Source organism: Mytilus californianus, unplaced genomic scaffold (genome assembly GCF_021869535.1).
Source record: "Mytilus californianus isolate M0D057914Y unplaced genomic scaffold, xbMytCali1.0.p SCAF_2, whole genome shotgun sequence".
Classification (NCBI taxonomy): Eukaryota; Metazoa; Mollusca; class Bivalvia; order Mytilida; family Mytilidae; genus Mytilus; species Mytilus californianus.
Window position 1 is genome coordinate 41,018,741 of NW_026262668.1, and position 20,425 is coordinate 41,039,165.

Consider the following 20,425-nt stretch of genomic DNA (forward strand, 5'->3'; position numbering starts at 1 on the left):
TTTGATTTTAACAAAAATTGAATTCTTGGGGTTCTTTGATTTGCTGAATCTAAACATGTGTTTAGATTTTTGATTATGGGCCCAGTTTTCAAGTTGGTCCAAGATAGGGTCCAGTATTTAAACTTTGTTTGATTTCAACAAAAATTGAATATATGGGGTTCTTTGATATGCTGAATCTAAACATGTATTTAGATTTTTGATTATGGGCCCAGTTTTCAAGTTGGTCCAAATTGGGGTCCAAAATTAAACTTTGTTTGATTTCAACAAAAATTGAATATATGAGGTTCTTTGATATGCTGAATCTAACCATGTATTTAGATTTTTTATTTGTAGGCCCCGCTATCATATTGGTTCATATTGAGGTCAAAAGGGTCCAAAATTAAACTTTGTTTGATTTCATCGAAAATTGAATTATTGGGGTTCTTTGATATGCCAAATCTAACCGTGTTTTTAGATTTTTAATTTGGGTCCCGTTTTTTAAATTGGTCTTCATTGAGGTCCAAAGGGTCCAAAATTAAACTTAGTTTGATTTTAACAAAAATTGAATTCTTGGGGTTCTTTGATATGCTGAATCTAAACATGTGTTTAGATTTTTGATTATGGGCCCAGTTTTCAAGTTGGTCCAAGTTGGGGTCCAAAATTATACTTTTTTTGATTTCAACAAAAATTGAATATATGGGGTTCTTTGTTATGCTGAATCTAACCATGAATTTAGATTTTTTATTTGTGGGCCCCGCTATCAAATTGGTTCATATTGAGGTCAAAAGGGTCCAAAATTAAACTTTGTTTGATTTCATCAAAAATTGAATTATTGGGGTTCTTTGATATTCCAAATCTAACCGTATATTTAGATTTTTAATTTTAAGTCCCGTTTTTTAAATTGGTCTACATTAAGGTCCAAAGGGTCCAAAATTAAACTTAGTTTGATTTTAGCAAAAATTGAATTCTTGGGGTTCTTTCATATGCTGAATCTAAACATGTGTTTAGATTTTTGATTATGGGCCCAGTTTTCAAGTTTGTCCAAGTTGGGGTCCAAAATTAAACTTTGTTTGATTTTAACAAAAATTGAATACATGGGGTTCTTTGATATGCTGAATCTAACCATGTATTTTGATTTTGGACATAATAGGTAAATTAAAAAAATTCTAGTTCTTAGACCACATTCTTTCTGTGTCAGAAACCTATGCTGTGTCAAATATTTAATAACAATCCAAATTCTGAGCTGTATCAAGCTTGAATGTTGTGTCCATACTTGCCCCAACTGTTCAGGGTTCGACCTCTGCGGTCGTATCAAGCTGCGCCCCAGCGAAGCATTTTATTTGTTATTATCTTAGATATCATTATAATATCTAATATCTAATACTATTAATTATGATTTTAACCTTATTTTACATGATTTCCAAAGCATCAGTAAATACAGGTGAGCGACACGGGCTCTTGAGAGCCTCTAGTTTTTTTATTTTTTGGGCAATCTTGTCAATTCTTGACAGTTTTGTTTAACCAGCATGCTGATGATTATAAAAAAAAATGAGAGCAAGGTTTTACTGTACCTTTCAGAAATCATAGCTATTTATAGCTTAGTTTACCTGTGTTTTCACCACATACATTTAGAAATTACTTCGTTTATGAAACAAATATTAATATACTGTAAATTCAGAAATTATTACGTGCATTTATTATTGCGATTTTTCAAGGATGGACAAAAATGCGAGTTTAATTATTGCGATTTTTGCTATTTCGATAAAATCTGCATACAGGTCTATGTTTCAGTTATCAGAGTGCGAGTTCTTATTATTGCGATACTCACCCAGTCGCATTATTCGCATTAATAAAAACCTCGCATTAATTTCTGAATTTACAGTAGATACAAACTATGGATGGTATGAGTTGAAACCTCTAATATAGTTATTACTTTAGTTTACCTTAAGTCCGACAATAAAATCTTTACTATAATTCTACAACTAGATTTTAAACGCATTTCATTTGAAATATTCAATAAACAATTATTGAACACAAGATTTAAATTATAATTTTGTAGGTCTTGGAGAACCAACCTATTTTTATGTTGAAGTTGTTTTCTGGTTCAGTGGTATAATGATGGGAACACTTTTCCTGTTTGGAACATTTTTGAGGTAACTTTGTATTAAATGAAACTGTTATCAATAGTGTAAACAAACTTATTTTTGTTGATAGTTTATTTCCTGTTTAGTCCTTTCTCATCAATCTAAAACAGTTTATTTATGATTGAGCTACAGATAAGAAATTAAATAAACAGTTAAAATATTGATAAAACTATCATCATCAATTGAAAAGATATATATTTTAATTCAAGTACCTGTACTCATTTCTTTTACAAATTAACACTGTCCAGGCACATCAGGTAACTTTATTTTCAGATCCATTGATAGTTTTTATATAAAGTTCGAAACCATCAAACATTGTTTTGTTTCTTGCTTGTAAACTCAATAAAAAACCTTAGTTGACAACTCAGATAATTTTGATTAAATCATCTCACAATTAAGTTTATAGGTAGGATTGTTCACCGGTGAAATTGGTAATGTCAACGTCAGAACCGGGCGACCTTCCAAGATTAATATCTGACAAAATATCGTCATCTTTATCAAAATCTGGTATCCTGAATTCAAGAATAACATCAAGGGCAGATTGCATCAAATTCTACGGTATCAAATCCCTGAAACTTGACTTTTAAGTTAGAAAAATATTCATTTCTGAAATCTATGTCTGGCATTATTTTACTGTAGTCAAGAAAAAAAAACCCAAAAATGCATTTCCATATATTTTAACAAATAGGAAACTTGAAATTTTCTTGACATAGTCCAAGAATACTCTGATGTCTGGACAGACTGTGTAGGACTTGTTGGGGCTGTCGGACTTCAGAGTGTAGATCATAAAGAAAACATGGAAATTGTCGACCTAGATTCTAAATCCTAAAAGATCTATTTTCAAGTATTACAGCCTCCATGGCTGAGTGGTCTAAGTAGTTCATCCACAATATCACTAGCCTGCCAACACTGAGGTTGTGAGTTTGAACCCAGCATTTGACAGGTGCATTCAATGCTGATCTTAATTGACTAGGATTGGCAGTTTTTTGCTGAAGGTTGTGGTTTTATCCAGGGAATCTTGCTCCCTCCATCAATAAAAAGCAGGGTCCTGATATAGCCAAGAGTGCTGAAAGTGGCATTAAAAACCAACAATCAATCAATAAAAAAAAAATCAAGTGAATAAATCATACATCATTTGATTCCTTATTTTTTTACTCTGCAAATATGCAACTTTTATTCAGTGTAAACATTAACTTTTAATCATATGAAAATATTTCCTATTTTACAATTTTTTGTCTCACCTGTGATGAAAGTCGCGGAAAGCGAGACATAGGGATTGCTTTTCCGGCTCCGGCGTTAACAATTGTTAAGTTTTCTGCTTAAGTTAGTTTGATAGGATCTACTTGTGGTAGATCAATGATATTTTGTATGAAGTTGCATAGGATCTACTTACAATAAAAGATATTTTCTATAAAGTTACATTACTGTCTGTACATCTCAGTTTGTCTCCATTTTCAGGCCCTGCCCACTAGATCATGGTCCAGTGACTGAATTAATAAGCAATTAGATTATCTTTTTATGAATTTAATGCTGATAGTCGTGACATATCTCTGTGTCAACAGTTTATATAATGATTGTATTGCCCAATTACGTATACTTCCTCTTAAGAATAAATAAATAAATTATTTAAGCATGCTAAAAATTACCAATAGCAATATTTTGCTCAAAATTAAACTCTTCTTTTCTTTTGCAGTGGCAGTCCATATGGGGGAATTCTAACTGTGTTGTCGTTCTTCTACAATCACGGAGAAGTAAGTTTTTGGTACACAGAGTACTAGTGACATTTTCATAATTTAAGCAGTATGCCAAGAGCCAGTCATTTTTAGTTCACCTGGCCCAATGGGCCAGGTGAGCGTTTCTCGTCACTTGGGGTCCGTTGTCTGTCGTCCCTTAACTTTTACAAAAATCTTCTCCTCTGAAACTACTGGGCCAAATGTAACCAAACTTGGCCACAATCATCATTGGGGTAACTTGTTTAAAAAATGTGTCTGATGACCCCGCCTGCCAACAAACATGGCGGACATGGCTTAAAATAGAACATAGGGGTAAAATGCAGTTTTTGGCTTATATCTCTGAAACTAAAGCATTTAGAGCAAATCTGACGAGGGGGGGAGGGGGGGAGGGGGGGGGGGGGAGTGGAGATCTAACTGCCCTTAAATTTTCAGACGAATCAGACAACCCATTGTTGGGATGCTGCCCCTGAACTGGTAATTTTAAGGAAATTTTGCAGTTTTTATACGACTGCAAATTGCGGTCGTATATTGGTATCACGTCGTCGGCGTCAGCGTCGTCCGAAGACATTTGGTTTCCGGACAATAACTTTAGTTTAAGTGTATGGATCTATATGAAATTTAAGCAAAAGGTTCAATACCACAAAAGGAAGGTTGGGATTGTTTTTGGGGGTGATGGTCCCAACCGTTTAGGAATAAGGGGCCAAAATGGGGCCAAAACAAGCATTTTTCTAGTTTCCGGACAATAACTTGTTAAGGTAAGCTGTAAGGGGCCTCGGTGGCCGAGTGGTCTAAGTAGTTACTACTGTAATCACTAGCCAGTCAACACTGAGGTTGTGAGTTCGAACCCCGCTCATGCGGGTGCACTCGACTCCAATCTTAATTGACTAGGATTGTCAGTTTTCCTATTGAAGGTCGGTGGTTTTCTCCGGGCATTACGGCTTCCTCCACCAATAAAAACTGGCCGCCACAAAATAGCCCAAAAGCGGTGCTTAAAAGTGGCGTTAAAACACCAAAAATCAATCAATCAATAACTTGTGTATAAGTATTTTGATTGCTCTGAAATTGTACCACAAGGTTCAATACCACAAGTATAAGGTTGGGATTCATTATGGGCGTAATTGCCCAAACCGTTCCAGGAATTAGGGGCCAAAAAAGGTCTAAAACAAGCATTTTTCTAGTTTTCAGACAATAACTTGTGTTTAAGTGTTTGGATGTCTCTTAATTTGTACCACATTTTACACAAAGAAAAATTTCTTCAAAATTATTTTTTTGGAAGGGGGGGATCAAACAAAATTTTTTGGGGGGGCAATTTTTTTTCCTCAAAAGAAAATTCTGTTCAAATATTTTTTTTTTGAGGGGGGGGGGGGGGTAAAAAAAAAATTTTAGGGGGAGGGGTCAATTTTTTTTTTTCTCAAGATTTAAAGATTTAAGAAATTGTCAATTTTCCAAAGAAAAAAATTGGGGTCACAATTTATTTTGCTAATTCTTTGTATATACTCTGAAAACAGATTTACTAAGTATTGCGCAACAGCACAGTGTATTGCACAACAGCAAGAAATCTTCAATTGAATATAAATTCAAATCATACAACCAATTTCAAGTTCTTTGACACATTTATTCTGTGTCAGAAACCTATAATGTGTCAAATATTTAATTACAATCCAAATTCAGACCTGTATCAAGCTTGAATATTGTGTCCATTTTTGCCCCAACTGTTCAGGGTTGGACCTCTGCGGTCGTATCTGGCTGCGCTCGGCAAAGCAGTTTATTGGTTATTATCTTGAATATTATTATAGATAGAAATAAACTGTAAACAGCAATAATGTTCAGCAAAATAAGATATACAAATAAGTCAATTGACCCCTTAAGGAGTTATTGCCCTTTATATTCAATTTTTAACAATTTTTCGTACAAAAATCTTCTCCTCTGAAACTACATAGACAAATTAGACCAAACTTGTGGCCATAATCATCATTAGGGTAACTTGTTTAAAAAATGTGTCTGATGACTCCGCCTGCCAACCAACATGGCCGACATGGCTAAAAATAGAACATAGGGGTAAAATGCAGTTTTTGGCTTATATCTCTGAAACTAAAGCATTTAGAGCAAATCAGACGGGGTAAAAATGTTCATCAGGTTTAGATCTATCTGCCCTGTAATTTTCAAACGAATCAGACAACCAGTTGCTGGGTTGCTGCCCCTGATTTGGTAATTTTAAGGAAATTTTGCAGTTTTTATACGTCCGTTTACGGGACGTATTATGGTATACTGTTGTCCGTCCGTCCGTCTGTCCGTCCGTCGTCAACATGTCGGACAATAACTTAAAAAGGCATTAACCAATCTGCATGAAACTTTGGTGAATGGTTTATATCTATTGATGTGAGCTCCCTTTCATTTTTTTACAAAATTTTAGATATTTAATTTCCGAGTTATGGGGTTTTATTCATTAAAAAAAGGGGGATTTTCCAGTTTTCGAACAACAACTCAGCAGTTTTCATGAAAGTTCGGTGAATTGTTTATATCTATTGACATAAGCTCCCTTTCTATTTTTATAAATTTTCTGAATTTGGGTGGCGTCACTTTTACCGTTCTAGAGTTATGCCCCTTTACAAATGGAAAAATTGTTGAATTTTTTGTTTCCATTCTCTAACTTTAGCCTCTTCTTGACACTAAACTTTTACAGCTTTTACTCTAATAAAACAGTGAATGCTATAAAAATGTGTGCAAATCAAATTTACTCCAAATTTTATACATGTATTGGTTTTTGGGATTAGTGAGAATTTGAAAATTTTCTAATTTGTCATCTGAGAGTTATGGGACTTTACCATCAGATTTAAGGTAAATTTTCACATTTCTTGCCCAAGGTTGAGAATGCCTAGATCAATTTGTCCCAATCTTTAAAATTGCTGCTGGGATTGGTGGAAGTAAGCAATTTTGGCCCTTTTTCAAATGCTATTCCAGAGTTATAGGACTTTTGTATATGCCAAAGGATAATCTCCTGCAAGTTTTTCTGCAAGGCCATTTACTTACTTCAGATTAAATGCCTTCTACAATATTCAATTTCATTCTTGTTACTATTTAAAAATGCATAAGACAGCCAATCTTTGGTGCAGCTATTTAGTGGGTATTCATGGTCGCCTACTTCAGACCATACACTGTTGCTTCCCAAAATTCAGTCGTGTTTTTCTTATTGTTTCTAAGTTGTTGTTATCTTTGTCAAGCCTGCGACTTTTGTCGCAGAAAGCTCGACATAGGGATAGTGATCGGGCTGCGGCAGCCACGGCAGCATTAACTAACTGCTAAAAACCTTAATAATATTTCAGAAGGAAGAAGACCTGGATGCTTCATACTTTGTATATAGATACCTTATGTTATGAAGTTTCCGTCTGTCATATGTCCTTTGTCCTTGACCTCATTTTCATGTTTCAGTGACTACTTGAAAAAAAAGATAATATTTTTTGTAATGTTAATTTCTCTCTTATTATGAGTTATAAGATAATTATATTTGGTATGTGCATACCTTGCACAGTCCCCATGCCTGTCAGACAGTTTTCACTTGACCTCATTTCATGGATCAGTGAACAAGGTTAAGTTTTCGTGGTCGAGTCCATATCTCGGATACTATAAGCAATAGGTCTATTATATTTGGTGTATGGAAATATTTTATGATGTACATGTCAGTTTGGCAGGTTTTATTTGACCTTGACCTCATTTTCACAGTTCATCGCTCAATGTCAAGTTTTTGTGTTTTGGCCTATTTTTCTTAAACTATAAGCAATAGGTCAACTATGTTTGATGTATGGAATGATTGTAAAGTGCACATGTCTGTCTGGCAGGGTTAATCTGACCTTGACCTCATATTCCTGGTTCATTGGTCAATATATTGTTTTCATGGTTTGGTCTGTTTCTTGTATACTATAAGCAATAGGTCAACTATATTCAATGCATGGAGTGATTGTAAGGTGTACATGTATTTCTGGCTTGGTTTATCTGACCTTGACCTCATTTTGTTGGATCATGATAAGTTAATGTGATACTTGTAGTAAAACTTAATATTTAGGGCTATCAACATAAAATCAATGGTAGTAAAGTAGGCGAGACATTTCAGCGTGTGCTCTCTTGTTAAGAAATATGTTAGTAGGAGTATTGCAGAAAATGATGTTTCTGACCTCGCTGTTAATTAAAATTAAATTAATGTATTGTTTATTCAATTTAGTTTATGAAGTAGGATGATACTGATTGCAAAAACCAATGAAATATATGCATGGCAATATGATCCTAGTGGCTTGATAGATCCTAATGATTCTAACTCCATTATAGTATTTCAAGTGAGTTTATGATGTGATGTGATGGATGCCAAGTGATTGCAGTAACCCTAATTTATAAGAAGGACTTTTCTTTTATCTTTCTTTCTCATTGTATTGTATACTCTTATATTCATTTATATCTAAGTTCTTTGTTGTTTAAAAGTATCTACTTGAAGTGTGTCATTTTTTGTATGTTAATGTCCTAGTGATCCAACTCTTCATTGATAGACCATACTGGCATATTTCAGTTATGTTGCCCCCTCCTTATATTGGAGTCAATCTTTAGTTTACCATATGATACCATTAGGTAATCTAATACCAGCCCTGAGAGAACAACAATTAAGACCATGAAATATTCATCTAGATTCAAACCTCAAACTCTTTCCTCTGAACTTAAGTGGGCTTCCAAATTAATTATACTTTCTTATTATCCTTGAGAGACCACATAGACTACCTTAATGGTAATGGTTGGTATTAAACAAAGGTATGAAGTTTACATCCATGACATCTTTATTAATCTAAATCAAATAACTATAATTTGGCACTGTGGAGTCAGCTAAGGGAAATTTAGCTCCAGGCCTTGTCGACAAACCTTGGTGAAAACCAAATGGCCATGTACAGGACACTCCGTCAGCTAACCGTAACGATATTCCTAAGAGATGATGAAGCAGGAGGCTACGATAAGATAGGGCTGAATTGACAGTGGAGAAAGAAATATATGAATTTAATTTAATTTAATTACTGGTAAATTTTTTAAATATTTTCATATTTAACCTTTGTCTTTGTCTTTCTCTAATTTTAAGCTCACCTGGCCTAAAAGGCTGTGTGCACTTTTGTCATCACTTGCCGCTCATCGTCTGTCTGCCTGTCATTGTAAACTTTTTGAAAAATCTTCTCTGAAACTACTTGACAAAATGGTACCAAACTTTACTTGAATGTTCCATAGGGTATTTTGTTAAAAAATTGTATCCAGGGATTTGATCCATCAAGAAACATGGCCCCTGTTGCTTAAAAGAGAACAATGGGGTAAAATATAGTTTTTGGCTTATATCTCAAAAACGAAAGAAAGTTAAAGCAAATCTTACATGAGTAAAAATTAACAACAGGTCAAGGTCTAATTACTGTGGAATTTTCAAAAAAATGGACCAAACTGATTTGGAGTTATTGTCCCTACAATGTAAATTTTTTAGTAAATTTCGAAGTTTTTGGCTATTATCTCAAAAACTAAAGCAGAAAGAGAAATCTGACATGGGTGGAATTGATCAGCTGGTCAAGGTCAGTCGCCTGCAGAATTTTCAGAAAACTATATATGACAGAGAGATTCTTTTGATAGTATAAATTTTCGGCAAAATATGATCTACAAATAAGTCAACATGGACGAATTGTCAATTGACCTCTTATAGGAGTTATTGCCATTTAAAGACTTAAGTTTACTCATTTTTTGCGTTTTTTGCAGAAACTACCATATTTGGGCGTGTATTATACACTCTTTTTTACCCTTAGACATATAATTTGTAAAGGAGATATGTATTATAATACCCTCCTGTAACTGAAGACAGGATTTTTAGACCTGGCCCAAAGGACCATGTGAGCTATTGCCATCACTTGGTGTTCGTTGTCGTTGTCATTGTTAACTTAAACAATGATCGTTTCCTGAAACTTGAACCAATTTCAACCAAACTTGTGGTGAATGATCCTTATGGTAACTAGTATAAAGTTTTTCTTTTTTATTCGGGTCAGTTAACAAAAACATGGCTAAAAATAAAACAGGAGTAAAAATGCAGTATTTTGCTTATATCTTAAAAACTAAAGCAGTTAGAGCAAGACTGATAGGCATAAAGCTGATCACCAGGGTAGCTGTTAGCTACAAAATTTTAGACCAATTGGAAAACCCAATTCGAGGTTATTGCCCCTAAAATTTTTTTTTTTTGAAATTTCACATTTTTTAACCGGGATTTTCGAAGGAAATATCGGTTATTAAATTGGGGATGTATGGCGGGCGGGCGGGCGGACGGCTGCCAAACAGTGTCGCCACATTAACATGAAAAAGCTTTAACAAATTTTTTTCAAATTTTAAATATGTTGTTTCCTGGGACTTAATGAAGGTCTAGTTCAATTTTCAAGATTTTAGTATTTCTTCTTTTTGTTGGTTATTATCTTCAGTGATTTTGCTAGCGCTCGTCACTTTCGTAATTTACGAAACTGTTTTCAAAATGACGAAAGTATTTCAAATCAATTTCGTCACTTAAATTTGGAAAGTGTAAAAATATTTTCGCATGAAAATACTATAATTCTACCTGTCTACATGTTTCTGACAAGTTTATGATCCCAGCTAATTAACATTTACAACAGGTGTTATAAAGTTGTGATTACAGCTAATCCGCTTTTCGCCATCGGCATCGGATGGGTCACTAATCCGGTTAATCATTTTCCCCAGTAAAATTAGTCAGTCTGCATTTTAATTTCAATATTTTTCAAGGCCAACGACCACAATTTGCAGTTCGCTTGTCGTAGTTTCGTCATTTGAACAAAATTGTTTCCCCCCGGACAGTTCGCTTTTTAATTTCAATATTTCTAAAACGATCATAATTTGCAGTTCGTTTGTCGTACCGGTAGTTTCGTCAAATGATCGTATTTTCGTCATCTTTGATATAAAACGTTCAATTTCGATTAAAAAGATAGAACTTTATTCAAAACGTTCAGAAATGTTTTCAGGTTAAAAACTTCCATCATCATCAACCTGGAGTCAAACAGGTGCTTCCTTTACGATATACTGCGCATGCGTGAAAGTATTCCTATGAATTTATAGACACTAAAACGTAAAATACGTTTTCGAAATAAATTTAGTGCCAAAATAAATGAGAGAGACAAATATAGTTCTTACTTAGCAAATTGAAATAAGAAAATGATAATTTCCTGGCTTTTTTTAAACACGAACCAATCCGGAGATGAATCCGGATTCATTCTGAATTTATTGTCTACTTGTCACTTCCCGTTTACATTCATTTGAAAATCGAAAGTAAACGTGATCAATTCTTGATTAATTTACATCTTACAGTTATTGGAATCGTTCCATGTGAATTTGTACAAATCCTTGGTTCCAACTTTATAGAAATTAATTCAAAATATCGATTTTAATGTCTTATAAGGATAATGATTATGCAGTGTAATAAAGTCTTACGAAGTTCAACAAGTTCATGTATACTGTGATTTCTTGTTTTAAAAAAAGGAACCCAACTTTTGTTCATCAGGAATGTCCCCTGAAACTAATTTTGAACTAGATTTTCAGATCTTATATCCTAATCTTCATATTTAAGTGACAAATCAGTCAAGTCATGCAATTACTGCCTAGTAAATTTATGCCTTAGTCCTTCAAAGTCTGACAAAGATGTATTATAGTTAGTAATATACATACATCCTTGGTCCCTTGCTGTTACCCAAAAATAATGTTGATTTTCATCTCGGGCAAAAGTGACTAAAGCCCTAAAAATCCTAGCTTAAACCCTGATTATCTTGACAACTTTTATAGATAAATAGAAATTTTAAACAGCAAAAATGTTCACCAAAGTAAGATTTACCAATATTTTAAGGAGCGAATTTGTCAATTGATCCCTTATAGAAGTTATTGCCCTTGAAAGACAGTTTTTTCATTTTTAGCTCACCTGCCCCAGAGGGCCAAGTGAGCTTTTCTCATCACTTGGCGTCCGTTGTCCGTAGTCGTCGTCGTTTTTAACCAAACTTGTCCACAATCATCATTAGGGTATCTAGTTTAAAAAATGTGTCCGGTGACGCGGCCAACCAAACAAGATGGCATCCGTGGCTAAAAATAGGACATAGGGGTAAAATGTAGATTTTGGCTTATATCTCTGAAACCAAAGCATTTAGAGCAAATCTGACATGGGGTAAAATTGTTAATCAGGTCAAGATCTATCTGCCCTGAAATTTTCAGATGAATCAGACAACCCGTTGTTGGGTTGCTGCCCCTGAATTGGTTATTTTAAGGAAATTTTGCCGTTTTTGGTTATTATCTTGAATATTATTATAGATAGAGATAAACTGTAAACAGCAATAATGTTCAGCAAAGTAAGATCTACAAATGAGTCTACATGACCAAAATGGTCAAATGACCCCTTAAGGAGTTATTGCTCTTTATAGTCAATTTTTAACCATTTTTCGTAAATTTTTGTAATCTTTTACAAAAATCTTCTCCTCTGAAACTACTAAGACAAATTTAACCAAACTTGTCCACAATCATCATTAGGGTATCTAGTTTAAAAAATGTGTCCGGTGACCCGGCCAACCAACCAAGATGGCATCCGTGGCTAAAAATAGAACATAGGGGTAAAATGTAGATTTTGGCTTATATCTCTGAAACCAAAGCATTTAGAACAAATCTGACATGGGGTAAAATTGTTAATCAGGTCAAGATCTATCTGCCCTGAAATTTTCAGATGAATCAGACAACCCGTTGTTGGGTTGCTGCCCCTGAATTGGTTATTTTAAGGAAATTTTGCCGATTTTGGTTATTATCTTGAATATTATTATAGATAGAGATAAACTGTAAACAGCAATAATGTACAGCAAAGTAAGATCTACAAATAAGTCAACATGACCAAAATGGTCAGTTGACCCCTTAAGGAGTTATTGCCCTTTATAGTCAATTTTTAACCATTTTTCGTAAATTTTTGTAATCTTTTACAAAAATCTTCTCTGAAACTACTAAGACAAATTTAGCCAAACTTGTCCACAATCATCATTAGGGTATCTAGTTTGAAAAATGTGTCCAATGACCCGGCCCGCGAACCAAGATGGCCGACATAGCTAAAAAATAGTACATAGGGTAAAATGCAGTTATTGGCTTATATCTCCGAAACCAAAGCATATAGAGCAAATCTGACATGGGGGTAAAATTGTTAATCAGGTCAAGATCTATCTGCCCTGAAATTTTCAGATGAATCGGACAACCTGTTGTTGGGTTGCTGCCCCTGAATTGGTTATTTTAAGGAAATTTTGCCGTTTTTGGTTATTATCTTGAATATTATTATAGATAGAGATAAACTGTAAACAGCAATAATGTACAGCAAAGTAAGATCTACAAATAAGTCAACTTGACCAAAATGGTCAATTGACCCCTTAAGGAGTTATTGCCCTTTATAGTCAATTTTTTAAAATTTTCATAAATTTTGTAAATTTTTACAAAATATTTTCCACTGTAACTCCTGGGCCAAGTTCATTATAGATAGAGATAATTGCAAGCAGCAAGAATGTTTAGTAAAGTAAGATCTACAAACACATCACCATCACCAAAACACAATTTTGACATGAATCCATCTGTGTCCTTTGCTTAATATGCACATAGACCAAGGTGAGCGACACAGGCTCTTTAGAGCCTCTAGTTTCAAAGATCTACCATAAGTCAACATTGCCAAATTGTCACACTAGTTATAGGATTTATTGCATTAAATGTTGATTTCTCAAAAACTTTAATAGATAGGTATAAACTGTAAACAATAAAAATGATCATCAATATAAGACAGGTACAAAAATGCTATTAAATAGGATTTACAAATAAGGTAACATAGATATAAGAAGATGTGGTATGAGTGCCAATGAGACAACTCTCCATCCAAGTCAAAATTTATAAAAGTAAACCATTATAGGTCAAAGTACGGTCTTCAACATGGAGCCTTGGCTCACACCGAACAGCAAGCTATAAAGGGCCCCAAAAATGACTAGTGTAAAACCATTCAAATGGGAAAACCAACGGTCTAATCTATATAAAAAACGAGAAACGAGAAACACTTATGAACCACATCAACAAACGACAACTACTGAACATCAGATTCATAACTGATTTCAATAAAGGAAAAAATATATATGAAAATGCCTTATATTTTACCAGGTGGAGGATTCAGACTCTGGAGAGCCTTTTGTTTATTTGATTACCTTTCAGGGGATGGAAACATTTTGGATAGATATTTTATATTTAAATAATTTACTTTGAGAATTTGAGTAAGTATATAGGTTCACAACATATATGTGAAAGTGTAAACCATAAAGGAGGATTATTTTGTAGGCTACCAGAGTTATGTGGACTCCACCACTTAGAGAGAGTTTTGCGTTTCCTGTGCTTGTGATACAGATATTTTTAGTAACAATTTGCCTCAGGTTCGTATTTAAATAATTGGTTTTAAATGTTTGAAAGAACTATCATATAGTTCTTGTTTCTGTGAAACTGCTACAGACTAAATCAGTTTCTTCAAGCTTTCTGATTTTTATATCAATATAAAGAGATTTTTTCTCATTATGGAAGAAACTTGCATATTGTTATCAAGCATTTTCATTGAAAAGTTAGAAATTGAAGTGATGTTTGTCTAAATGGGGGAAAAACTGACATCTTAGTAATAAAAGTTGCATTCTACTTTTTGCTAGTAATAGTTACATCTGTATGAATTGCTTTAAAGTACCAAGTACAATTGGCAATCTCACTGATATTTATGAGATTTTTCAATCAACTAAAGCATGTTGAACTGCATATGCAAAAATGTATTTGTAGCTTTTTATACCCAATTTACGGGACGTATTATGGTATACCGTTGTCCGTCTGTCCGTCCGTCGTCCACATGTCGGACAATAACTCCAAAACACTTAGACCAATTTGCATGAAACTTTGGTGAATTGTTTATATCTATTGACGTGAGCTCCCTTTCATTTTTTATAAATTTTAGATTTTACGTTTCCGAGTTATGGGGGTTTTATTCATTAAAAAAGGGGGATTTTCCAGTTTTCAGACAATAACTCAAAAACACTTTCACCAATTTGCAAGAAACTTTGATGAATTGTGTATATCTATTGACATGAGCTCCCTTTCAATTTTTATAAATTTTTGATTTTACGTTTCTTAGTTATGGGGTTTTATTCATAAAAAGGGGGGATTTTCCAGTTTTCAGACAATATCTTTAAAGTGCTTTGAGCAGTTTTCATGAAACTTTGCTGACTGGTTTATATCTATTAAGATAACCTCCCTTTAGTTTTTTTTAAATTTCTGATATGACATTGAGAAGTTATTGAACTTTATTCTTTGAAAAAGAGACGGGCGTATCATGCACTCGTGGCACAGCTGTTGATTTACTTTAGAGATATGATAAATTGTAAGTACAAATGTATAGGATGCACATAAATATCGAGAAAAGTATTGAGCTATTTGACTTTAAGTTGTCTTTTCTTTTAAAATGATATGTTAATGCGACCACAATTTCTGTTTTATTGATATGAAAAACACAGGGGGTCATGGAATTCATTTCTGCTGTATAAATCATATAAGTGTCTTTGTAATATCTAAAAACATTGGCGAATAAGATTTCAATGCACAGGAAGACATGGCACAAATTGTTTGCTGTTTCAGTTGTTTTTTTTTGGCCTGCAAGACACGGGGATTACAATCCCACAGCGGCAGGGTAAATTATTTGTTTAAAGCTTTATATTTTTGGAAGACCTGAATGCTTTATACCTTGTTTGCAGATACCTAAGTCCTTATGTCACAAAGTTTCCGTCTGTCATATGTCCATTGTCCTTGACATTAGCAACTGCTTGGAAAAAGGGTTTTTTTTTTTGTCATAGTGATTTCTTTCTTATTATGAGTAATGGGATAACTATATTTGGTATATGGGTTCCTTGCAAGGTCTACATGTCTGTCGGACAGGGTTCACCTGACCTCAACCTCATTTCATCAGAGTTGGCAAAAACCTGGGTTTTATGAGTATTACCCAACCCAGTGGAATACTGGGAAAACCCGGGTTTTGTACTGGGTTTTACCGGGTAATACTGGGTAATATGAAATACTGGCCTGAATTGTAAAGAGGATTCAGTGATTAATCACAAATGCAATACATTAAAGATATTTATAAAAATAATACATAGCATTTTAATTTATAAGTTCACTTGTTTGAGACTTATTATAAAGTGTAAAAATCTGAGAAAGTATTGTTTCAGAAACTCTAAGACAAGTGTTCATGAAGACACATTAGACAAAGGTGAAAAGCTTTTCTCAATAACCCTCCTAAAAATCTATTAGTATGACATTCTATCTAGATTGGTCAAACTGTTAACATAAAGTCAAAGAATTCAATTTGATTTTTTAGATATATATAACTATTAAGAATTGACAATTATATGTAAGGAAAATTACTTATAAGCAATTTTTGTTCACTGCTAAAAATGTTTACTATTAAAACAGTATATATGTAGGACTCTGAACTGCCATGGTACTCCGAACCGAGATGGTCATGCTGAAGCTTGATATACAAATAAGTAGATGTGGTATGATTGCCAATGAGACAACTATCCACAAAGTTCAAATGAAGTGAATGTAAGCAATTATAGGCAACCATACCGCCTACAACAATGAGAAAAACCCATACCATAAAGTCGGTTATAAAAGGCCCGACATAAAAAATATGAAACAATTCAATTGAGAAAACTAACGTTCTAATTTATAACAAAAAAATTTACGAAAAACAAATATGACAGACACGAACCATGAACAACAACTAACGAACTATGGGCCCTGACTTGTGACAGGAACATAAAGAATAGTTATACATGTTTGTGAGCACTCAACCCTAACCTAACCTGGGACAGTGGTGTTACAGCACAAAATAAGAACAAACTATAAAAATCAGTTGAAAAAGGCTTAACTCATCAGATCAATACAAAGCAGTTTATGTGGTCCATATCTCAGATACTCTTAGCAATAGGTCAACTGTATTTGGTGTATGGAATGATTGTAAAGTCTACATGTCTGACTGGCAAATTTTATCTGACCTTGACCTTGTTTTCATGGTTCATTGGTGAATGTTAATTTTTTCTGACTTTTGTCTTATTTTCAGATAATATGAGCAATTGGAATTATTGCATGGTGTTCATGTTTGTCTGGCATTGTTCATTTAACCTTGACCTGATTTTAATGGTTCATTTTTCAATGTTCAATTTTAGTAATTAGGTCTGTTTCTTGGGATACCATAAGCAACAGGTCGACTATATTCAGTGTATGGTATGTTTGTAAGGTGTACATGTCTGACCTTGACCTCATGTACAATGATATTGATAAGGGAGCTACCATTTGATTTTTATGGGGGCAAGGATGAAATTTGAAAAAAAAGACAGAACAGGACTTTTGAGTAAAAAAAAAAGGCAGGATAAGCAACTTGGCAAAAAAAAAAGGCAGGATGACAATTTATGTAAAAAAAGTCAGGATAAACTAATAAAAAAAAATGCAGGACCGAATAGAGTGAAAAATAAAAAGGCAGGACAGAGATTACAACTAAAAAAAATGCAGGACAAAATTTTTCATCCTAGCCCCCCATAAAAATCAAATGGTAGCTCCCTAATGTTAATTTTATTTGAAATTCATGATATATCCTTTTTATTACGCACTTTCAGCATAAATTCAATCATGATAAGTAAAGCAGGCGAGGTATTTTAGCTTGTGCTTTCTTGTTTTCACTCTTTATAGAAGATTCAACTTTTCCTACTCAAAAAACAAATCCAGTTACCCTGTATAAGTTGTATATCAATAACATATAATTATGCAACATATAATTATGCATAATTATAAGTCCAAATTACTGATTTTATACGATATTTTTGTGTATTCTATACATTTGTACTAATATTTTCTGTATATTTGATTTGCTAGATCTAGAAAATTTCAAAGTAACATAAGCCGTAGGCGACAGGGGCATTAAGTGTTATCCTTGACTGTCTGTCCTTCTGTCTTTCCTCTTCCTTCTTTCATTCCATCTGTCAATCCGTCCCATTTTCGTTTGTTTGAGGCATGCATGTCCACAGACAGATTTTTCTTTTATTTTTACCTGCACCACTGAAGGCTAGAACATAGAAACTTCACTATGTCCGTCCGTCCGTCCATTGGAAAGACCTTGGGTAGAAAACTTTTGTCAAAGTTTTCTTGACTTCTATTGAAGGGAATGATTTTATATGTAGTCTGCAGCTTGGTAATGATAAGTTGTAGCATGTAAGCAATTTCTACATTTTCCATCCAGTCCCTTCCTGTTTGCCGATAGTTTGAAAGGGAATGATCAGTTGTACTTCAGTATACATGCAACCTCAATCAATACATGGGTCGACAAAGGTCAAAACCTGGTATTGGTCTTGTTTCAATATTTATGTGGAATTCCACATGCTCTATATAGTAACCCAACAACTAAAATAAACCAAGAAAATCTTGTGATCAATATTTTACATTTGTCAGCAATACACAATTGTCATTACAGTCAATATGTCATGTTCATTAAGGCCTTTAGTCGAATTTAGTTGTAAATAAAGTAAAAGAGACTACCATAGATTTGTTATTACATGTAATCCCAAATGCTTGATAGGTAAAAATACATTATTCAGGAGGAGATAACTGTTTTGCCTTAAACCACTTTACAAAAGAAAATTCGAAAATTGAGCCTGGAAGTATTTCTAAGAAACTGTTTCTCTTTTTCATGGCTTTCTTTCTTGCAAGAATATTGACAGAATTTATAAATGCCGTTTGGCACCGACCATTGAAAAACAGTTGATTTGTTTAAAAAGAGAGTGAAAAGAACTATTTGTTTCTTTTGCAAATTAGTTTTAAAAAATATGAACAACACTAATGTCTACGAAACTCCTTATTTATTCTAAACTGCTTGAGGAAATTACTTTTGTTTCTAGAAAAAAAAATGCTCTGCTTACACAAAATGAATGGTTGGTTCATTACAAATATTTCTTCCTGTACTATGCATGACGCTGCTACATGAAATCCATCCTTAAGTAGAGTATCGATAGAACGAATAAAGGGGTTTATACATCGTTTCGATAGCAACCCAACACAAACAAAAGTTATCGGACATTTAGAATTAAGAGGTATCGGTTTTAAATGATTACCCGCACCAGTATTAACTTTCTGAGTTCTTAAGTAAAATCTATATATATATACTTTGTTTTTACTTGATTTCAGTAATTGCGAACATTTATATAGTATTTCGGATAATGGGTTGTATTGTACTATAGTTAAAACTACATGTTCCGAGGGTAAAGCCCGAGGAAAATATGATTTTTTTAAGGGTAAACAAATCTTCATAACTGAAGAAAAGAACGAACTGAAATGGAAATATAACTCATAACAAAAATATGTTTAAATTAAAGAAATTAGCATTTTATTTATAAAATGACCATTTGATTTAAAGTTATTTAAAAAATATTTTGCAATAGATTAAGGAAAATAATTTATTTACATGTTAAAAAGCTAGGTATTTGTAACGCAGGGATGTGATTGAGTGGTTTACGTGTACAATTATTTCGCCTTTTTACTGCAGTGTAAATTGCAATGGCTTCATGATTTTTTTTTGATTTACACATTATAACAAAACTTAGGATAACACGGATGAATTTATAGTTGGTTGTTTAATGTCCAGTGGCAACTATTAGATGCATTATTAGGAGAACATTCAATATGATATGAATATGAACAAGGACGTAAATGAGCAGACTTTCGACTCTTACTTTAAACGACAGTGTCTCCAGGCGTCAAAACCGAATTTAGACTTATGTAAATTTCTGAAACAGACATGGGCTTTGCTCATTGTTGAAGGCCGTACAGTGACCTATAGTTGTTATTTTCTGTGTCATTTGGTCTCTTGTGGAGAGTTGTCTCATTGGCAATCATACCACATCTTCTTATTTTTATAATTACATTATTTAACCAATGTAAAGCGTTCTGAATTCACTCCACATTTCTGAATTTATCCTCATTATGAAATCGAGAAGAAAGAAATTTCAAATGTTCAGGCAAAACAAATAATACTTTTTTGAGCTATAAAGCCAAAACGATCCTTAGGGAAGGATACACACAAGAGCTAACAGTTCGATCACCTTTTATTATGTTGAACCAATTTGAAAGTCAAAAATAACGTACTATATTTGATGGATGAATTCTGTATTCTATATTAATCCCCACAATGAACGATCGGATGAAAATGAAGTGGAATGTTTTAAAAACCAAAGTTATTAATGTACACAAACAGGCAAAAGTTTTCTCCATGTCATTGGTGATTTAGTTTTAGTTTTTTTTTTTTTTTATCTTTTATTTGTTTTTCAATAGTCAGGATTTTACATACCCCATTTACTACCACTTGACACAAGGGTATCAAAGGGTTAAATATAGAAAATAATGCAGTATACAACATGTATCTCTGACTAATTGATTTTTACAGTATTT

At 33.5% G+C, this 20,425-nt stretch overlaps 1 protein-coding gene across 4 annotated transcripts in view; it reads left to right on the plus strand.

Annotated features, from left to right (window-relative positions):
• Positions 1-20,425, plus strand: part of LOC127729843 (probable C-mannosyltransferase DPY19L1) — a 368,682-nt gene that overhangs the window by 29,263 nt on the left and 318,994 nt on the right. For all 4 annotated transcript variants that reach the window (XR_007994847.1, XR_007994848.1, XR_007994849.1 and 1 more), the window contains exons 6-8: positions 2,039-2,132; positions 3,817-3,874; positions 14,240-14,331. Coding sequence is in view for 1 of the 4 variants with exons in the window: in XM_052237762.1 (XP_052093722.1) it covers positions 2,039-2,132; positions 3,817-3,874; positions 14,240-14,331 (244 nt within the window). In the remaining 3 variants the exon portion in view is untranslated. The remainder of the gene's footprint in view (positions 1-2,038; positions 2,133-3,816; positions 3,875-14,239; positions 14,332-20,425) is intronic.